The sequence below is a fragment of the Bufo gargarizans genome, chromosome 1 (genome assembly GCF_014858855.1).
Source record: "Bufo gargarizans isolate SCDJY-AF-19 chromosome 1, ASM1485885v1, whole genome shotgun sequence".
In the NCBI taxonomy this organism is placed as follows: Eukaryota; Metazoa; Chordata; class Amphibia; order Anura; family Bufonidae; genus Bufo; species Bufo gargarizans.
In genome coordinates, this window is record NC_058080.1 from 708,950,464 (window position 1) to 708,969,651 (window position 19,188).

Consider the following 19,188-nt stretch of genomic DNA (forward strand, 5'->3'; position numbering starts at 1 on the left):
AAGATCCAGAACATCTTGCGTCTTTGAAGAGTTCTGTATCTATCCGGGCGATGGGCCTCAATATGTTCCAATGGAGTGATGGACAGTTTTGAGGGGTCCTTGTTATGGGTAGCTAGGTAGTGTCTAGAGACACTGTGTTTTAGATATCCTTTGGTGATGTTTGACCGGTGTTTATTAATGCGTTCTCTTAGGGCCTGGATGGTTCTGCCGACATACTATAGGCCACATTCGCATTCCAAGAGGTATATCACGTACAAAGTGAAACAATTTATGAAACTTTTGATCTGGAATTCCTCGCCGGTGTGATTGCTCCTGAAGGATCGGATTTTGTTGGAAATGTTGCTGCAGCATTTGCATAGAGTGTGGCCGCACTTGAAGCTGCCCACGGGATCAGGGCACCAGCTGATCTTGCCGGTGAGGGCTGGTTTCTTCTTCTTTAGTTTACTTGGGGCCAGAATGTTTTTCAGAGATTTCGCTTTTCTAAACGTGATTTTTGGTCTCTGCGGTATTTTAGGTTTGAGGTATGGATCATTGGTTAGAATATTCCAGTGTTTCGACAGGATTCCTCTTAGGGTGTCATGGTTGGAGTTGTAGGTGGTGATTAATGATGTTCTATAATGGTTGGGGTTTTCAATTTCCTTTGGTTTGGTTTTGGTCACTAGGCATTCTTCTTGGCTTAGGGCATTCGCCACACTAGCGCTGACTAGTATTCCTTCTGAAAGGGACCCTTCAGGAGAGTGCACCAGCGGGCTCACAGTGCCAAGGATACAGTACTGCAGGTTTATCCTCTCATTACAAAACACTTATGTATGGTACAACTTCCAGTTTTAAACAAGAGAATAGCAAGGTCTAGCACTCTTGTCCAGATGATAGCCCGCCGCTGCGGACGAACATATGCGATGTTATGAGGGAGAAATATTATCATTCTCCTCCATGTAAGGGACTCCCTTTATTGCACTCCAAACCATGTACTTTTACCTATCTGTTCCTGCGTACATTTACACCTGTACACAATAACGAAACCGTTCGATGCGATTATATATACCCCCAACAGATTTTTTTTTACCTTTTTAGGCTACTTTCACACTAGCGTTTGAATCCGGCGTTCAATTCCGACACCGGAACTGCCCGCCGGATCCGGAAAAACGTGTGAAAACTGATTACATTTGAATCCTGGATCAGGATTTTGATCACAATGAAAAAATGCATTGGCAAAAACGGATCCGCCATTTCTGGACTTTAACTTTTTTTTCACATTTTTCGGGTTTAACATGCAAAAGCCGAAACCGGTTTGACTGAACACACGGATCCGGCGTTAATGCAAGTCAATGGGAAAAAGGCAGGATCCGGCGTTCAGTCGAAGTGTTCAGGATTTTTGGCCGGAGGTAAAAATACTGCATGCTACGTTTTTCTGAAAAGCCTGATCAGTCAAAAAGACTGAACAGAAGACATCCTGATGCATCCTGAGGGACGGACTCTCCATTCAGAATGCATTAGGATAAAACTGATCAGTTCTTTTCCGGATTTGAGCCCCTAGGACGGAACTCAGCGCCGGATAAGAAAAACGCTAGTGTGAAAGTACCCTTAGATCTAGATTACATTTTATCTATATCCTTCAGCCATCTTTTATCTATTTTTTACTTCTATCGTGTATTTAATAATTTGTCTAATCAATCATCCAGCCAAAACACTGAACCAACCAATTACTTATGGATATATATTATGTTTTTGTCTCCATTCATTGATCTAGCAATGTATCCAAACAATTTTATATATACAAATATAAATGCGTGCATGTACGCACATATGTATACACACTGTTTTAGCTATTGTCCTCCAACTACTATGAACTTTTGATTATTTACATTTCTCAAACTACTGTAACAACTATATGTTTTTTCAGACTTGATAAAGGGGTCCTGAGTACCCCGAAACGCGCCTTATGTCCTTCGGCTCGCCGCACAAATCCAGTGCAGACGAGACCTTTTTATATATTCAAATACCCACCCAAGTGGCGGTTTGGCCCCTGCCCAGGGTCGTCTCGGACACCATCCGGAAGCACCAACCCAGACAACCTTTACCCTTCGAACCTCCCTCCACTAAGGTTGCACCACAATCACTGCAAACCAAACCAGGTGAGTAATTTCACTCATCCTGGTTAGGGGGAAGGGACATCAATTTGTTTACCCTCACCTATGAGCGCCTTCTCTCCTCCTCTTGGCCATCTGATTGCTCCTTCTGGAGAGAGATGACCCCATCATGTTTTTGTTGTTGTCCTCCACAGAGTCTTCAAGAAACCTGGGCGAACTCATTTATCTGCTGATGCTCTCTTATGCCTAAGAGATTAAAAAAAAAAGTGCTAATAAATAATATACCTTGGCATCTGAGCTTTCCTGGAATAATGAAGCCTTGCAAACCATCTTCTATGCTGAATCATCCAGTCCAGTCATAATAACCCCTTCACCTCAAGCCAATTTTGAGGACAACAGTTTTATTTTTCTCTCCCTTCCTTCAGAGAGCCATAATGTTTTTATGTTTCGTCAACAGAGTATGAGTTCTTGATTTTAGTTTATAGTGTTGTAATTTGTAATAGCACATTTTAATGGTGGTTCTAATGTGTTAAGAAAAAAGTATTTGTGGGGTAGAATAAAAAAACACAATTCTTATTTTTGAGGGTTTAAATTTTACACATTCACAGATGCCATACAACTGAAATGTTAAGTTTATTCTGTGGGTCAGAACACACATTTATATAGTTTTGCTATGTTTTACTACTTTTAAAAAGTGTGCACAATTTTTGGAGTGTCAATTCTGGAATTGGGATTCATTCCAATCTGTTATGAATATAATGATAATAAAAACTTTAGACATTTTCTGATTTCATGATACTAATTATGTTTATTTTCTTAATTTTTTTTTTATTTTTTTTATTTTTTTGTTTTTTTAATATTCTTAAAAAAGTTTTAACTGTTTTAAACTTTCTTTACCCTCCCCCTGGGACTGCTTGCACTATACTCTGAAATATGTCTGTATCAAAATGTATGATTTTACCACCATCCTATTAAAACATGGCAGGCCTGGAGGCCTTCAGTAAACCCCAGCTTCCATGTCAATCAATAGAAACCCTGCAATTGCATAAAGTTTTGTTCACCTATACTTTTGACATTGATACACACTTGACAATTCATTAAAATAGAAACTATTAGACTAGTGGTGTACTGTGTGGATTCCTATTCTTCTTATAAAAAAATGCTTGAAACACTTGGTACAGTACAGGAGAAAACTGTCCTGCTATTGTAATCAGTGTTTCCTTGTGGTCCCTTAAAATATAGTACTTTATCCAAGTTTCCATAGAACTTAATGTAGGTTAAGTGATTGTTTCTATATCTTATGTTATATGTGATCTGTATATGTATTTTCACTGCTTAGTAAACATTTTATTCACTTAGCTATAGTTTAAGCCTTTTTATATCCGTACCTTATAATCTACCTTTCAGAAACCTGATATTTATCTTTCCCTGTCTGCAATTTCTTTGTAAATGGTTAGAAAACCTCCTCAGTCACTAAAATAATCAGAAAAGTGTGTGGGAGATCAGCATCAAAAGAGAGACAAGCTGAGAGCAGATAGAGACAGTGACTTAACATACGTTACAATGTCCAAAAAACAAACACACCTACAGTGTTTTTTTATTGTGAAGCAAACAACAAATCGGACAAAATAACAGAAAAAGTCAATGTGCATAACTATTCACCCCCCTAATGTCAATACTTAGTAGAGCCACCTTTTGCTGCAACCACAGCTCCAAGTCGCTTTGGATAAGTCTCTATGAGCTTGCCACATCTTACCACTGGGATTTTGCCCATTCCTCCTTGCAAAACTGCTCCAGCTCCTTCAGGTTGAATGGTTTGCGCTTGTGAACAGCAATCTTTAAGTCTGGCCACATATTTTTTTTATTGGATTGAGATCTGGCCTTTGACTCGGCCATTCCAACACATTTACATGTTTTCCCTTAAACCAGTTAAGTGTTACTTAAGGCTACTTTCACACTAGCGTTCGGTTGTCCGCTTGAAGGATCCGTTTGAAGGCTCTTCCAAGCGGCCACGAACGGATCCGTACGGCCCCAATGCATTCTGAATGGAGGCGGATCCGCTCAGAATGCATCAGTCTGGCACCGTTCAGCCTCCGCTCCGCTCAGCAGGCGGACACCTGAACGCTGCTTGCAGCGTTCGGGTGTCCGCCTGGCCGTGCGGAGGCGAACGGATCCGTCTGAACTATCAATAGAAGTCAATGGGGACGGATCCGTCTGTTATGGTCTCTCATGGCTCCGTCTGAAACGGATCCGTTCACATTAAAATTTACTAGTTGAGCATGCTCAGAATGATTTTTAACCTCCCCCTGCATTTCTCCTCCCCTACATTTCTCCTCCCATCTTCTGCCTTTCTCCTCCCCCTGCACACCCAGCGGCCATTTTGGACCCCCAAGTTCAATAACAGGTATGTACATGAAACTTCTGTCTCTGTTTTTTCTATTTTTCTTCCTTTTTTTCTTTCAATTTTCTATTAATTTTACTATCTATCATGGGGGCATATAAAGGCACTATCATGGGCATTTTTTAGCAGATGTCAGCGAAGTTTTGTGGGTGCAATGGTATGTCGGATGGTTTCATATTGAGCATGGGTCTGAAATATGTCAGTATAGGTGTCAGAATGTCACATGGCGAGGTGGATTCTGTTTTGAGGGATTGAATAGGCAAATTGTTTGAGAAAAGTTTGTTTGGTCATTCCATAGGCGCACTATAAATGAACGTGTCATGTAGCATATATAGCAGTGATATTGGGCCTACAAACTACAGCTGCAGACGAGCACATGGCTGTGATAGATTTTCAATATTGTAATGGTTTATGACTATGGTGTGTCGGGTCGGCTAGAGATATATGGGATTTATGTTTGATGGGGAATGTGGGTGTGACCAAAGTACATTGCCTAGGGCAATGATAGGCAAACTGCGGCTCTCCAGCTGTCGCAAAACTACAACTCCCATCATGCTCTGCTGTAGGCTGAAAGATCTAGGCATTTCTTTCATGCTGGAAGTTGTAGTTCTGCAACTGCTGGAGAGCTGCAGTTTGTCTATCACTGGCCTAGGGCATAGCTTGCAGTTATTGCACGTGTGTGGTGTGTCAAATCTAGCAACGGGAAAAATTCAGATATAGGTGGATGTAGATGGTAATGCAGGCATTGGCGGTGGGCACACATCACAAACAGATTTTAACTATTGAAAGTTTAAAAGTATGTATATAATTTTTATTTTTATTTTTTCTTTTTTTTTAGCAACTGCTACATTGTCGATTCAAATCTAAAGAAATTACAAAATTTGATCAAAAAGTAAGTTTAAAAATTGATATTATATCGGTCAATTATGTTATTTCACATTAAAACAAATATTTAAATTATTTTTCAACAGATGTCTGAAAAAAGAGGTAGGAGCAAAAAAGCTTGTCCTCCAACCAGGCGACGACGAATTGAAGAAGTGGTAAGTACATGCTATTGTGACATTCTGCAGTATTTTAAAATGTTAAAGTCTAATTTCACTATGTGGACCCCATACCGCACCATGTCACCATGTGGATCCCATACCGCACTATGGCACCATGTGGATCCCATACCGCACTATGGCACCATGTGGATCCCATACCGCACTATGGCACCATGTGGACCCCATACCGCACTATGGCACCATGTGGACCCCATACCGCACTATGGCACCATGTGGATCCCATACCGCACTATGGCACCATGTGGACCCCATACCGCACTATGGCACCATGTGGATCCCATACCGCACTATGTCACCATGTGGACCCCATACCGCACTATGGCACCATGTGGACCCCATACCGCACTATGGCACCATGTGGACCCCATACCGCACTATGGCACCATGTGGACCCCATACCGCACTATGGCACCATGTGGATCCCATACCGCACTATGGCACCATGTGGATCCCATACCGCACTATGGCACCATGTGGATCCCATACCGCACTATGGCACCATGTGGATCCCATACCGCACTATGGCACCATGTGGACCCCATACCGCACTATGGCACCATGTGGACCCCATACCGCACTATGGCACCATGTGGACCCCATACCGCACTATGGCACCATGTGGATCCCATACCGCACTATGGCACCATGTGGATCCCATACCGCACTATGGCACCATGTGGATCCCATACCGCACTATGGCACCATGTGGATCCCATACCGCACTATGGCACCATGTGGATCCCATACCGCACTATGGCACCATGTGGATCCCATACCGCACTATGGCACCATGTGGATCCCATACCGCACTATGGCACCATGTGGATCCCATACCGCACTATGGCACCATGTGGACCCCATACCGCACAATAATATTTTTTCTGACCTATTATTTTTTCCAATTTTTTGGGGGGGGGTCAAAATATATTCCCACCGTGATAAAATTTCAAATATGGTTATCATCGAAATTGGACAAGCTCCACAGTATACTCATCAACTTCTATTTTCATTAACAGATATATCTATCTATCTATCTATCTATATATATATATATATATATATATATATATATATATATATATATAAATAAAAAAATTTTTTTTTTTTTATAGTCTCCGTCTTCAAGTGATTCCACAAGCCCAAGGCCATCACCAAGGCCGCAAAGTTCAGAGGAATCACAGGGTTCACCACGGGGAGGTGTAGCTGGTATGGACCAGGACCGGACTGAAGTAAGAAAATTTCAATATATTTTTATTAATTTATAGGTTTCATTTTTTAACCTAATATATTTATTTTTTAAAGGAAACTTCATCAAGATCCGCCGTGCAGAATCCCCCAGTCCCCTCCAGAGGCCGTGGGAGAGGCCGTGGCGGTCGGAGATGTGTAAGTATTATATACTTGGGTATTTAACATTTCAATTCCTTTTGAGAGGTTATTTATTTTTTTATTTTTTTATTCAAGGTGTCTGCAGTCTCCGCCAGGGAAGATAGGGAGTTCGTCATTCACAGCAGTGACAATGAACTCCTTATCCAACTGGTGGAGGCTCGTCCCTCACTATGGGACCCCTCCGACCGCCAACACGCCGACCATCATCTCACCCAGCGGCTCTGGAGGGATATTGGCGAGGAATTCGTCTCTGGCTGGGAGGATCTCTCTGCGGCGGACCAAAAAGAATATGGTAAGTACAACTTTCAGTCATGTATAAAGGTAACCCCAACAATAATACATTACACTAACGTTTTTTTATTTTTTTTCAACAGTGGACAAGATTATCACTCGGTGGCGGTCAATCCGGGACCGCTTCAAGAGAGAGTACAATCGTGAGGTTCACGCCCCGAGTGGCTCTGGAGCCAGACCACAGAAGCCCTACGCCCACAATGAGGCGTTGGGGTTTCTGCGTCCGACGCTGGGCCTTCGAAGGTAATTGTTTACATTTTTTTAATTTATGAATTGTCTTTAATGTTTTTTTTTTTCCTGAAAGGTTTGGTAGAGACAAAGGATTCTCCCATCTTTGCATTCAACATTGTTCAGTAAAGGGACAATAGACCTAGACTTCTGTCTGTAATAGGATTAAGGATTCTTTCACAACTTTATCTCACTTGTCCTATTATGGTCTAAAGTTTCACGAAATCTAGACTTCTGTCTTGAACTTTGTGTGAGACAAAGGAAATTTGTATTTATTTATCTCATTCAATAAAGGACAGAAAGGAACAATAGACCTTGACTTCTGTTTGTAATAGGATTTGTGAGTCAAAGGATTCTATGACAACTTTTTTCTCACTTGTCCTATTCTGGTCTACAGTTACAATAGATCCAGAATTAACTCTTGACAAGGTTGTGTGAGACAAATCATTCTCTGATTCAGTTATCTAAAATTTGTCAAGCAAAGGTCAAAAAAGAACAATAGATCAGGTCTGGAAAATGGATCTAAAGTTTTGTTTAAAAATTTCTATATTGTGCTGCTGTATGATTGTAGTTTCAAGGAATGTATAGGCATGGGTTGAAAAGGAAGATTTCATTAGCCGAAAGGAAGAGACACGTTTGCCATTCCAATAATTCCTTCTTCATAATACGATTCTGACCTATAGTAGCATTCAATGTATTTGCGCCATACAATTTTTTTAGGGAAGAATCTAGTCTGCACAATATTCAGTATACTATAACCTTGCCACAATATGAAGGATGGCCTTCTGCCTTTTCCGATGCATGCTAAACACTCCTTCACTGTTTTTGTAGCTACCACTTTTTGAGAAAGGCTATTCCTTGCAGACACTACTCTAAAATTCTAGATATTTAATTTAAATTTTTGTTCCTCATTTTAAACTATGTCCTCTTATAGTATTTTTTTTATTTATAAATCTACTTTTTTCATTCATTATTCCATTACTGTATTTCATCATATCCCCTCTGTCTCGTCTTCATTTCCAAACTATACGTGTTGATATTTTATTTGTTTTTTTAAATTTATTGCACTATTTTTTTATTAGATCTTCCTAACTATCTTTAAGTATATGTATGTTTCTCTCATGCAGCCATCTAGTTGAAAATGTTATTAGATACTGTATTTTTATAATAAAAGGCCTTTTTTTTTTCTCTCTGCAGAACTACCAGCAGCACTCGGGAGCCTGAACCCTCTCTTGAAGCGGACCCAGGACCGGCCGCCACCACCAGCCCTCCTGTCCCTCATTCACCTGTTCGGGTCAATCCTGGTCCCCTACCTGGTCCCTCTTTTCAACGTACGCTCTCAAGATGGCGAGAAAATGTGAGAGCTACGTTGAATCGCAGGAGACCAGGTAGGAGCCGTCGGGAAGACTATGGGGACCTTGTAGAGATCGTTTCTGATGCTCTGGAAGGTTTCGCAGAAGACATGCGTCGAGTTGTGGAAGACTTGGCACGCCGAGGGGAGGGGGCGGAGTCGGCACGTCAACTCTCCCAACACGAACATTTCCTGCAAACCATGGTCCCCCGGATGGACCAAATGAATCCTGAGCAGGTGCATGAGTTCCGTATTATGATGGAGAATGCGTCGTGGGAAATCCTGCACCGCCCCCCACCCACTACCTACCCCCCACCCACTACCTACCCCCCACCCACTACCTACCCCCCACCCACTACCTACCCCCCAACCCATGTGTATCAACACACTCAAAGTCTACCTTCCCATTCACATCATCCTTCCCTTTCCCAACCCCCCGAGCATGGGTACAATCTACCTTCTTTTTCTGCAACTCCCTCTCCTCCTCGCTATCATGCTCCTACTTCTTTCCCCACTCATTCTTTGTCCCATGCTCGGGAACAATCAACTCCCGACCCTTCCACTCACCACACCCCCAGAAATCCTGCATCCTTTCCCACGGCGCATCATTTTCAGTCCTCATCTGAAGACAGGGGGGCTTCTGCCGCTGTTCCAGGACGGTCCACTCCCCAACGCTACACCTCCCCTAAACGTTTTACCAAGTTCTAAAAAAATTTTGTTTTGCTTAAAAAAATAAATTAAATTATTATTTAAAAAATTAAATTAAATAAAATCATTATTTTTCTGAATAAACTTTGTCTGTTGTTATTGTTTTTAGTAAAAAATGTTCACTACCGGTGTGGGTAAAGTAAAGTCTTGCAATTTTGGTATTTATATTTTTGTTATAAGAAAAATTATTTTGTCTACACCTGTAGTGATCATGACTGCTAGAGTGTAATAAATAACTTGGTTTCAAAAAGCTGATTATTTAGCAGATTCTAGCTCTTATAACAGTGTGCCTCCAGGTATTGCAAAACTGCAAATCAAAGCATGCCTGCACAGCCAAAGGCTGTGCTGTCATGCTGGGAGTTGTAGTGTAGCAACAGCAGTAGGCACGCTGGTTGTGAAATACTGTTATAGCTGATTGGCAAATGAACATAGTTTTTTCATGAGCCAATCTTGTTCTCCACATGAGCCCTTGTGGAACTAACGATACTATTGGATCATCATCACCAACTGTAGAATACTACAGAGCCTAAATTATTTAATTTTTATAATTAGCAAAGATGATGCGGTATTATCGTCATTACCACAGGGGACAGGAAACTAACATAATGTTGTAGTCTTTGACCTGGGTTCAGAGGCAATTAGTGAACAGAGCCCAGTCGAAGACTTCAACCCATGAAATGGAACCACACCAAAAAAAGGTCATTTGGATAAAAACACTATGTCTTTATCCATAATGACTAGACCTCTTTAGGGAAAGAAAAAAAAAACATTACAATAGTAGTGATAATTTTTATTTTTATTTTTACAATGATTAACCATAACAACATTTACAAAACATTATTTTGCCAGGGCACGCTACCTGCTTCGGAGACAAAATAATTGGCAAAACCGTCCCTCATTCTAGAAATTGCGACGGTAGATCGAGATGACACATTTTGCATCCTGGTCAGTGTACAATCTACATCTTGAGGGTCCAGACGCAGTGGTTCCTCAGATAATAGATAGTTATGTAACACCACACAAGCCTTAACAACATGATCAATAGTTTCTACTTTTAGGTTAATTGCCTTGTTTAGAACACGCCATTTTGCGACAAGTATCCCAAAGGCGCACTCCACCAGTCTTCTAGCTCTTGTGAGTCTATAATTGAAAATCCGTTTGGTGGAATTTAAATCACGGCTGGAGTATGGCTTTAAAAGATTTTCACACATTTGGAAGGCTTCGTCCCCTACCACAACAAATGGCATGGGAGGTCCATCTGTCCCTGGCAACGGTCTTGCAGGCGGTAATCCAAATTGTTTTGAATAGAGCCGGCGCCCCATAGCGGAGGTTTTGAATGCCATGGAGTCATTGGTCCGTCCGTATGCTCCGATATCCACAGCAACAAATCGATATTCAGCATCTGCAATTGCCATTAAAATTATTGAGAAATATTTTTTATAATTAAAATATTCTGATCCACTTTTTGAAGGCTTAACAATACGTATATGTTTTCCATCTACGGCTCCTAGACAATTTGGAAATTGGCAGGTTTGCATGAACTTGTCCGCTATTTGAATCCATCGTTCAGTTGTTGGATGCGGGATATAGTCTTCATGCATTGTCGCCCACAATGCACGGCAAGTATCCTTTACTATTTCACAGAGTGTGGAGATTCCAATACGATATTGGTAATGCAATGACGTTAGGGTTTCTCCAGTAGCAAGATACCTAAACACAAACAAAAAATTATATATATTTAAAAACATATATATATATACAAATATAAAAAAATATATAAAATGTTTTTTTTCGTATTTTTTTTACCTTATTGTCACCATTAACCTCTCTGATGGTGAAATGGGCCTTCTCATTCTGGTATCTTGCCTTTCGATGGTTGAAGAAATGCGCTGCAGTAGCTGGTCATAACTCTCAACCGTCATGCGCATATAATTGTAAAATTTTTCTGGATTTGCACGCAATTCCAAATAAAGTACTGAAAAAACACCTCTGGTCATCCTTCTGGAACTTATCGGGTGTATCCAATAACGACGTCTTCTTCTTTCAGTGTCTCGTCTCATCCATCTAGCTTTAAGAATTTGAAAACGCAGCCGGAGACGCAAGTGTGCAGGCAACATGATCCCAATAGGCTATGAATCTGAATTGAGGTGTACCAGGTTCTAATACTAAGTGGGAGGACTTTGTGAGGCACACCTACAATGACTAGAGGTGTACCTACAGTGGGACTACTGAGCCACACCTACAAATGACCATGAATAGTTTTTTTTTTTTGATTGGGAGGACATTTAGGAGGCACCTTTATTAGGCAAACGGATCCGCTGAGCGCATGCCTAAACGGATGCAGACGCAATAGACGGAGCCATTTTACGAGCGGATCCGTTCAATCGGATCCGCTCAAAGTATCACCGTTTGTAACCGTCTGTGAAATCCTTCAGACGGATCCGTTTAAGGCGGATCCGCCTGACGCTAGTGTGAAAGTAGCCTTAGCAGTGTGTTTGGGGTCATTGTCCTGCTGGAAGGTGAACCCTGTCCTAGCCTCAAATCACACACACAGTGGTACAGGTTTTGGCCTGTATTTAGGGTTACCTTAGGTCTCTGTGCTGCCTCTCTGATTAATGCCCTCCTTGCCCGGTCCGTGAGCATTGGTGGGCGGCCATCTCTTGGCAGGTTTGCTGTTGTGCCATGTTCTTTCCATTTGGTTATGATATATTTGATGGTGCTCCTGGGGATCATCAAAGATTTGGAAATTTGTTTAAACCTAACCCTGACTTGTACTTCTCAACAACATTGTCACTTACCTGTTTGAAGAGTTCCTTGGTCTTCATTGCAGTGTTTGGTTAGTGATGCCTTTTTGCTTAGGTGTTGCAGCCTTGCAAAAAAGGTGTGTATATGTAATGACAGCTCATGTGACATTGCACACGGGTGGACATCATTTCGCTAATTATGTGACTTCTTTTTATGGGCTTCCTAACATACACACATGCCAATTTTCTGTTTTCTATTTCTATACAATAGTTTTATTTATCTATTTTTCTCATTTCACTTGACCGACTTAGACTATTGTGTTCTGATTTATCACATAAAATTCAGATTAACAAAACATTGAACTTAAGGCTGTAATGTACCAAAATATGACAAAAGTCAAGGGGGTGAATACTTTTGCAAGGCACTGTATGTTTATTAACTGTACAAATATGGCCTATACGTAACTGACGAATAAAGTGCTTGAATGTCAGTGAATAGCCCAGGGAGTAGAGGGTATTGTAGACAACAACTGGTACCTCCTTCAAAAGTGTTATAAAATGTAACTTTTACGGTAAGAATTAAAATCTTCAAATAGAGTCATATTTTGTGCTGGAAAATCATGAAGGGTTAAGTGTCAGGTCTCAATGCAGATAACATCAGCTGGTCGGGGTCAACATAGTTTTAGTGGCGGTTCATCAGTGCTATTGGTATGCTAGCCTACTTGTGCTTTCCCTATTAATCCCTAGTCTAGCAAGAGGAAGCACCTAAAATTGGCTGTATTTGGAGCACCTGCCCTGAGAAGAGCGACCCCAGCCAGCTGGAACCTCAGACCTATTTAGAAAACCCTCATATAGTATAAACCCTAATTCCTCCAATGCGTTTTGCAGGGTAAAACCGGCTCCTCAGGGAGCAGTGTGAAGGGCAGTAAAAGTATAGAGTGGCAGTGGCAAACTCTGAGTGAAATCGTGATCTATTTAAGCACAGACTACCGCCCAGTCAGGGGGCTCGGCAACGCAGTTAGCCAGTAGCAAACAGAGGGAGGGGCCGGCTAATCTGCTCGGCTTCCAGTTCTTGCATCATACATACGTCAGCCAATGCGTGATGAGGGCGGGATCGCTACCTAGAGGACAGAGCATTGCTTCCCTGGCAGGTCCTACAAACCTAAAAGTCCCCGAACTTTTAACATAGTGCGGACACAGTATTGTTAATATGTTTGGGGGAATATTTAGTATGTCATCTTATTGACAAGAGATGAACAAATCGAAGCTGATGAAGTGGAATTTGTTCCAAATTTTCTGAAAAATTCCATTCACACCGAAGGCGAATTTCCTCGCACTTCGTGGTAACGAATCACATTTTTTCCTAAAATGGCTGCTGCACGTGTGAGGAAATGGAGAAAGGCACTCTGGGAAGGCGGATCACCCCATAATGCTATGCATGCAGCCAATCAGCAGCCAGCCAGCCCTGTGATGTCACAGCCCTATAAATAGCACAGCCATCTTAGATTCTGCCATTTACCAGCATACTTAGTGCAGGGAGAGATGTCAGCAGGCGCTAGGGACAGTGATAGGAAAGACTTAATTGTGGTTAAAAAACGATTTATAAGTGAAGGTAAAAAATGGGGAGGAATCATTCCACAGCATTTGTGTATAACAGGGTTCAGTAGAGGAGATTACAGACTGTGTAATAGGAACAATCCGATTACACCTTGCTGCACTGACTGGGGATCCAAATTGCCATTATACAGCTCTGTAATTCCAGCAAACCGTTCTCGTTTTTGGGATGTTAGTGCTGTTTGATACAGCCATTAAGACTTGATTGTGGTGAAAAAACTTTTTATAAGTGCAGGGAAAGGATAGGGAGGAATCATTCCACAGCAATTATGTAGAACAGAGTTTAATAGGGGAGGTTACTGACTGGGTAATAGGAACAATCCTGTTACCCCTTGCTGCACTGACTGGGGATCCAAATTGCCATTATACAGCTCTGTCTTTGCAGCAAACCGTTCTTGTTGTTGGGGTGCAAGTGCTGTTTGATACAGCCATTAACAGGGTTTATATAAGGAAATATTTCTACAGTATGTCTCATTTGCCCTTGTGCGGTGCAGTTATATGTTGTAAAGCCCTTTTTGCCATTTATTAGTGGCAAAAAATATATATATTTGCCCTTGTGTGGTGCAGTAATATATTCTTCAGCCCTGTTTGCCATGTATTAGTGGCGAAATAAAAATATATACACCGTTCAGCGTTGCACTTATCTGTTCAAAAGCCTTTTGTGTAGTGTAAAAGTAGAAAAAAATTAGGGCCTAATTGCCATCACCTTCAAACTTTATCACCTTGCCACTCTTTGGTCTCTTGATGCTGCTGCCACTTCCACACTATGTCACCTTGCCACTCTGTGGTCTTCTGATGCTGCCGCCACCTCCACACTCTTGTCATAGGGACACTCTGTGGACTTCTCATGCTGTTCCCACCCTCACCACATCCTGACTGGGCCACTATTTAGCCTTTTTGGCTTGGCTGACATCATCATTTATTTGACCCTTCTTCGGATCCTGTCTTCCTGTCTGTGTAGCATCTGTAAAGCCTGCATGGTCCCATCAGAATTGGCTTATGATTTGGTAGCCAAAAGCAGGAGTGGGTACAAAACACAGAAGACATGCAAATATTCCGTTCATGTGTCATTTCTGTTTTGGATCTACTCCTGTTTTTTTTTTGGCATTAGCAATACTGATGGATTACTGACCAAATGCTGACCGAGTAAGGGTCCATTCACACGTCCTGTTTTTTTTCATCCTGAAAAACGGTCCGTTTTTTGCGGATCCGTTGTTCCTGAAAATGTTTCCGTATGTCATCCGTTTTTTGCGGATCCGCAAAAAACGGGAGCATGTATACATTTCAATAATCAAATAAAGTTGTTTGGATTTCTTTGAAAAAAAAAAAAAAAAAACGGAATCCGCAAAAAACGGATGACATACGGAATGACATCCGAATGTCATCCGTTTTTTGCGGATCCATTGACTTTGTATTGTACCAGGATCCGATTTTTCAGGACAAGAATAGGACAGCACACATTGTGCTGTCCGATTTTTTCCAGGACCCATTGAAAATGAATGGGTCCAGATCTGGTCCTGATCTGTTCCTGAAAAAACGGAACAGATCAGGAAAGAAAAAACGGACGTGTGAATGGACCCTTAAGACGTATGCTCCACAGACATGATCCGTTTTTTTGTGGGTTTTATGTTCTTACGGATCAGAGGAAGGGCAAAATAATCAGTGACGTCAGCACAAACTTACTGCTGACAATTTTTTTATTGATAGTCTATCCCTGTGAGAGGGCATCAATAGCGGGGGTCCAACCAGTTGCTATAGTGTAGCTGTAGCACCAGAAGTCAGCACCAGAAATGCATATCTCCTTCCACTGTGTAATGAATGGAGCTACTTACTGCAGCACTGCCCCTATTGATTTCAATAGGGGCAGAGCTGCAGTAACCAACACCATCCACTACAAAATAGACAGTGCTGTGTAATTCCACCAGAGCTACACTGAAACAACTGATTGGCCGGGGTTTGGGGTGTCAGACCCCAGAAAATTTGATATTGATGGCCTTTCCTCTTGAATTTTATTTTTCTAGAAAACGCCTTTAAAATGATTGCATCTAAATATTCTCAGCAAAACAACGTATATAATTATAACATAGATGATAATAAGTATTAGAATTAGATCCAACCTAAATATTTTAGGAAAAATTAAACATTTACTATATTTACAAAGTTACTTTTTTTCTACTTCCTACAAATATATTCTAGACAGTCATGTCCTTTCGAGATGGATATGAAAATTGGTTGACTTTATCATGTTACAGCACCTAAATGAGTTGATGCCCTTCTTTATGAACAATCTGTCACAGGGGCTTTGTTTTTCCTTGAACAGCTCCCAATCTAAGTTTTGTTAGTTCCACTTTCCTTCCAGGTAGCTCTCAATGTCATTTTAAAGTTGCAGCATTTCTCAGAGACCTTTTCATGAGACACAGTTCTGCATTTCTTAATGCCATCTCACAAACACTGTCTCTCCAGACGTTTCCTCAAGGCAACTCTAAATTCTGTAATCAGACGCCTAAAAGCTGTATTTCCCTGTGCCTTTCTCAGTTTGATATTTTAACAACAGACTGACTGCAAAATGCTTCCCACAGCAGTTTACACAAAAATATGGGCAAATCCCTAAGGATAAATTGAACCTCCAAACCTCTTCTAAATCCAAACTATTTTGGAATAAAAATGTTTAAACCGGTTATTTATTCAACAGAAAAGTAAAACACAAAACTCTTTATTGCTTGACAGAAGATGTTTATACAGTGGTCTAAAATAAACACCCTCGGGATATAAAAATGCAGAGGGCTTTATTTTTTTTAAAGATTTAATAGGGATTAAGGAATATGCAGGATGAATTATGATGTTGAAATGCAGTTTAACTCCATCCTGAACAGTGTGCAAAATGTATGGCATTGGAAACCACAGTAACACCAACCGATGGCTCACAGTAAGTAGTTTTCAAGTAAATGGAATGAGAAGTTGTCCTTCCACTGCCTCTACAAGCAAGACAACACTAAGGTCATTTTGAAGAGGAAGTAGCACTGGCACGAGTGCCGCTACCTCTTCGAACGATCAGAGGAGATTTGACACTTGGCATAGCCCCCGATCAGCTTTTTGAAGAGCTAGCCCCTAAGGTTAGCTAATCAATGTTTACCCTCTGCACAACCACTTTAAGGATTAGAGATGAGTTAATTGATGCTAAACTAGTCTGATATCACCTGAATTTAGTTTAAAAAAAATTGAAGTCAATCTGGATCTGTCAAATTGTAGAGAAAGGAAGTGAGAGAATTTTTTTTTTTTTTTAAGTGAGAGACTCAAATGAGAGATGTTAGAGTGCCATACACAAATTTTCAGGACAATTTAGGCACTTTCAATTCAGATCTGAAAAGAATTGGTCAAATTTTCTGCGATTCTCTCATCTCTATTAAGGATCCACTTCTGGCTTTTGTAGAGAAAAATAAAATTAAAATATACATATTTATAACAGTTGATCGCTGGGGGTTAAGTTGGCCGTACACATTAGATCTCAGTAGGCTGATCCTGCTAATTCTGTCAGGTTCGGCTGACCGTGTAAATGTAAATGAGACCCCCCTAAAGGCAAATGTTGGGGTAGATATGGGGGTAGGCATGTCAAATTGCCCTATTCTTTAGTTTTCGCCAAGTTAAACCACTGCCAGACAAGAGAATTGATAAAAAAAACTATAGAATGAAACTACACATCAAGGATGACAAAATTAAGAAAAAAAAATATGTTATTAACAGAGACCTACCTTCTAAAGGATGAACTTTTCCCCTCTTTTTCTGAACCAGACAATGTAGAATAATGTCCAAGAAGGAAATCACATTTTTATCTTAATTGGTTTTGAAGCCCAAGTTCATGATGCTAGTATTGAGGTAAGTAGTGACATAAGTAACAAAATTAAAAATGCCTCATTACTTTGCCAAACAAACAATTTATAATCTATTTTTATGATACTTGTGAGACACTACTTGGAACAGTTCAGGAGGGCACAGGGACAGTGTAGGGAGATAATAGTGAGACTTTATCCACACTATAGAGAGAGCATAGGGAGGGTGCAAGGGCCAATATAACAGTGTTCCTCTTTGTTAATATAACAATTATATTACACCTTACTGCACTAATTGGGGTGGAAAAGCTGTCTAATATTTATACTATTGATGTGCCCACATTGTATTATACATATGTAATTCCATAATGCCTTGATTCTCTAATTGGGGTGAAATAACACCGTTTTTTTCACATATTTGGTTTTACACCTTGTGTTAGAGATAAGTAATTCCACCATTAGGTCTTGATTCTGTAATTGGGGTGAAATAGCATTTTAATACAACTTTTTTGGGGGTGTTCACATCATTTTATACATAAGTAATTCATTTTGGCATTAATTCTGCAATTGTGGTGAAATAGTGTTCTACCACTACTGCTTTTGGGTTGTTCACTAGCAATGTGGAATCAGCAGACAGCATGAAAGGAGGCTGCTCTTTCACTCTATAGTAGAACCTTGGGCAACTGTTAAATACATTATACCTAACACTATGTCACACCTGTGACAGGTGTTAGAAGGTCTGAAAGACTGGCTGTGCATGCGTGATCTAACAGCCTCTTTTGGTTTCACTTTGTGTGTTGCTGGTATGTCCACACCTCCTGTTCAGGTGTGGATCATGTGACCTTTACCTCCCCCTATTTAGTCTGACTTTACCCATCACTCCTTGCTCTGGATAGCTTCATTTGGTTTTGGAAGAGCTGGAGTGTGGTTCTTGTTGAAGTCCTGTTCATTCATCATCCTCAGAAGATAAGTGTTTCGCTTGTTGAGTTTTGTATTCCCCCCCCCCCGACCCTGATTGTTTACTAGGCCTCAGCGAGACGCTGGTTCCTTCACCAGGGAAGGAACATGTTGTCTCTGCACTATCATTACCTTTAGGGCATCCGAGGGTCACCAGGGTTTTATAGGTTCCTGTGTATGGGAATCACTACCATTGAGAGGTGCCCATATGGATAGGAGTTAGGGCCAGGAGCAAGGTTTTATAGGTGGTAACCCTTTTCCTTCCCTAGCGGTGAGGCCTAGTGTCTTTCCCCTTTCTTATTGTTGTCTTTTGGTGTTCTCTCCTACTACATCTGTGACATTATCCAGAGTCAATACCACAATTTTTGTTCTGATCTGTGCCGCTATGGATACTTTTTCTGCACTGGTCGAATACCTGCAGAACCTGACTTTGGAGGTAGCAGACCTCCACTCGACGGTCTTGCGGATTCAGAGTCAACAGGTTGCTGGTTCCGGTGGTGGGTCCCAGGCCTGTCCTGAACTGAAGG

At 41.0% G+C, this 19,188-nt stretch overlaps 2 protein-coding genes across 2 annotated transcripts; one reads left to right on the top strand and one right to left on the bottom strand.

The window, feature by feature from the left end:
• The first annotated feature begins 5,228 nt into the window (after positions 1-5,228).
• On the top strand, positions 5,229-9,519 carry LOC122929771. The gene is made up of 7 exons (XM_044283432.1): positions 5,229-5,383; positions 5,463-5,531; positions 6,668-6,784; positions 6,858-6,938; positions 7,017-7,233; positions 7,316-7,475; positions 8,658-9,519. Exons 2-7 carry the CDS (start codon positions 5,463-5,465, stop codon positions 9,517-9,519), a joined length of 1,506 nt encoding a protein of 501 aa, XP_044139367.1. The 5' UTR covers positions 5,229-5,383.
• An 827-nt stretch (positions 9,520-10,346) lies between these two features.
• Positions 10,347-11,913, bottom strand: LOC122929787 (protein ALP1-like). The gene is made up of 2 exons (XM_044283433.1): positions 11,326-11,913; positions 10,347-11,229 (listed from the first exon to the last, which is right to left on the bottom strand). The coding sequence occupies exons 1-2, from the start codon at positions 11,634-11,636 to the stop codon at positions 10,347-10,349; spliced, it is 1,194 nt and encodes a 397-aa protein (XP_044139368.1). The 5' UTR covers positions 11,637-11,913.
• Positions 11,914-19,188: the final 7,275 nt, after the last annotated feature.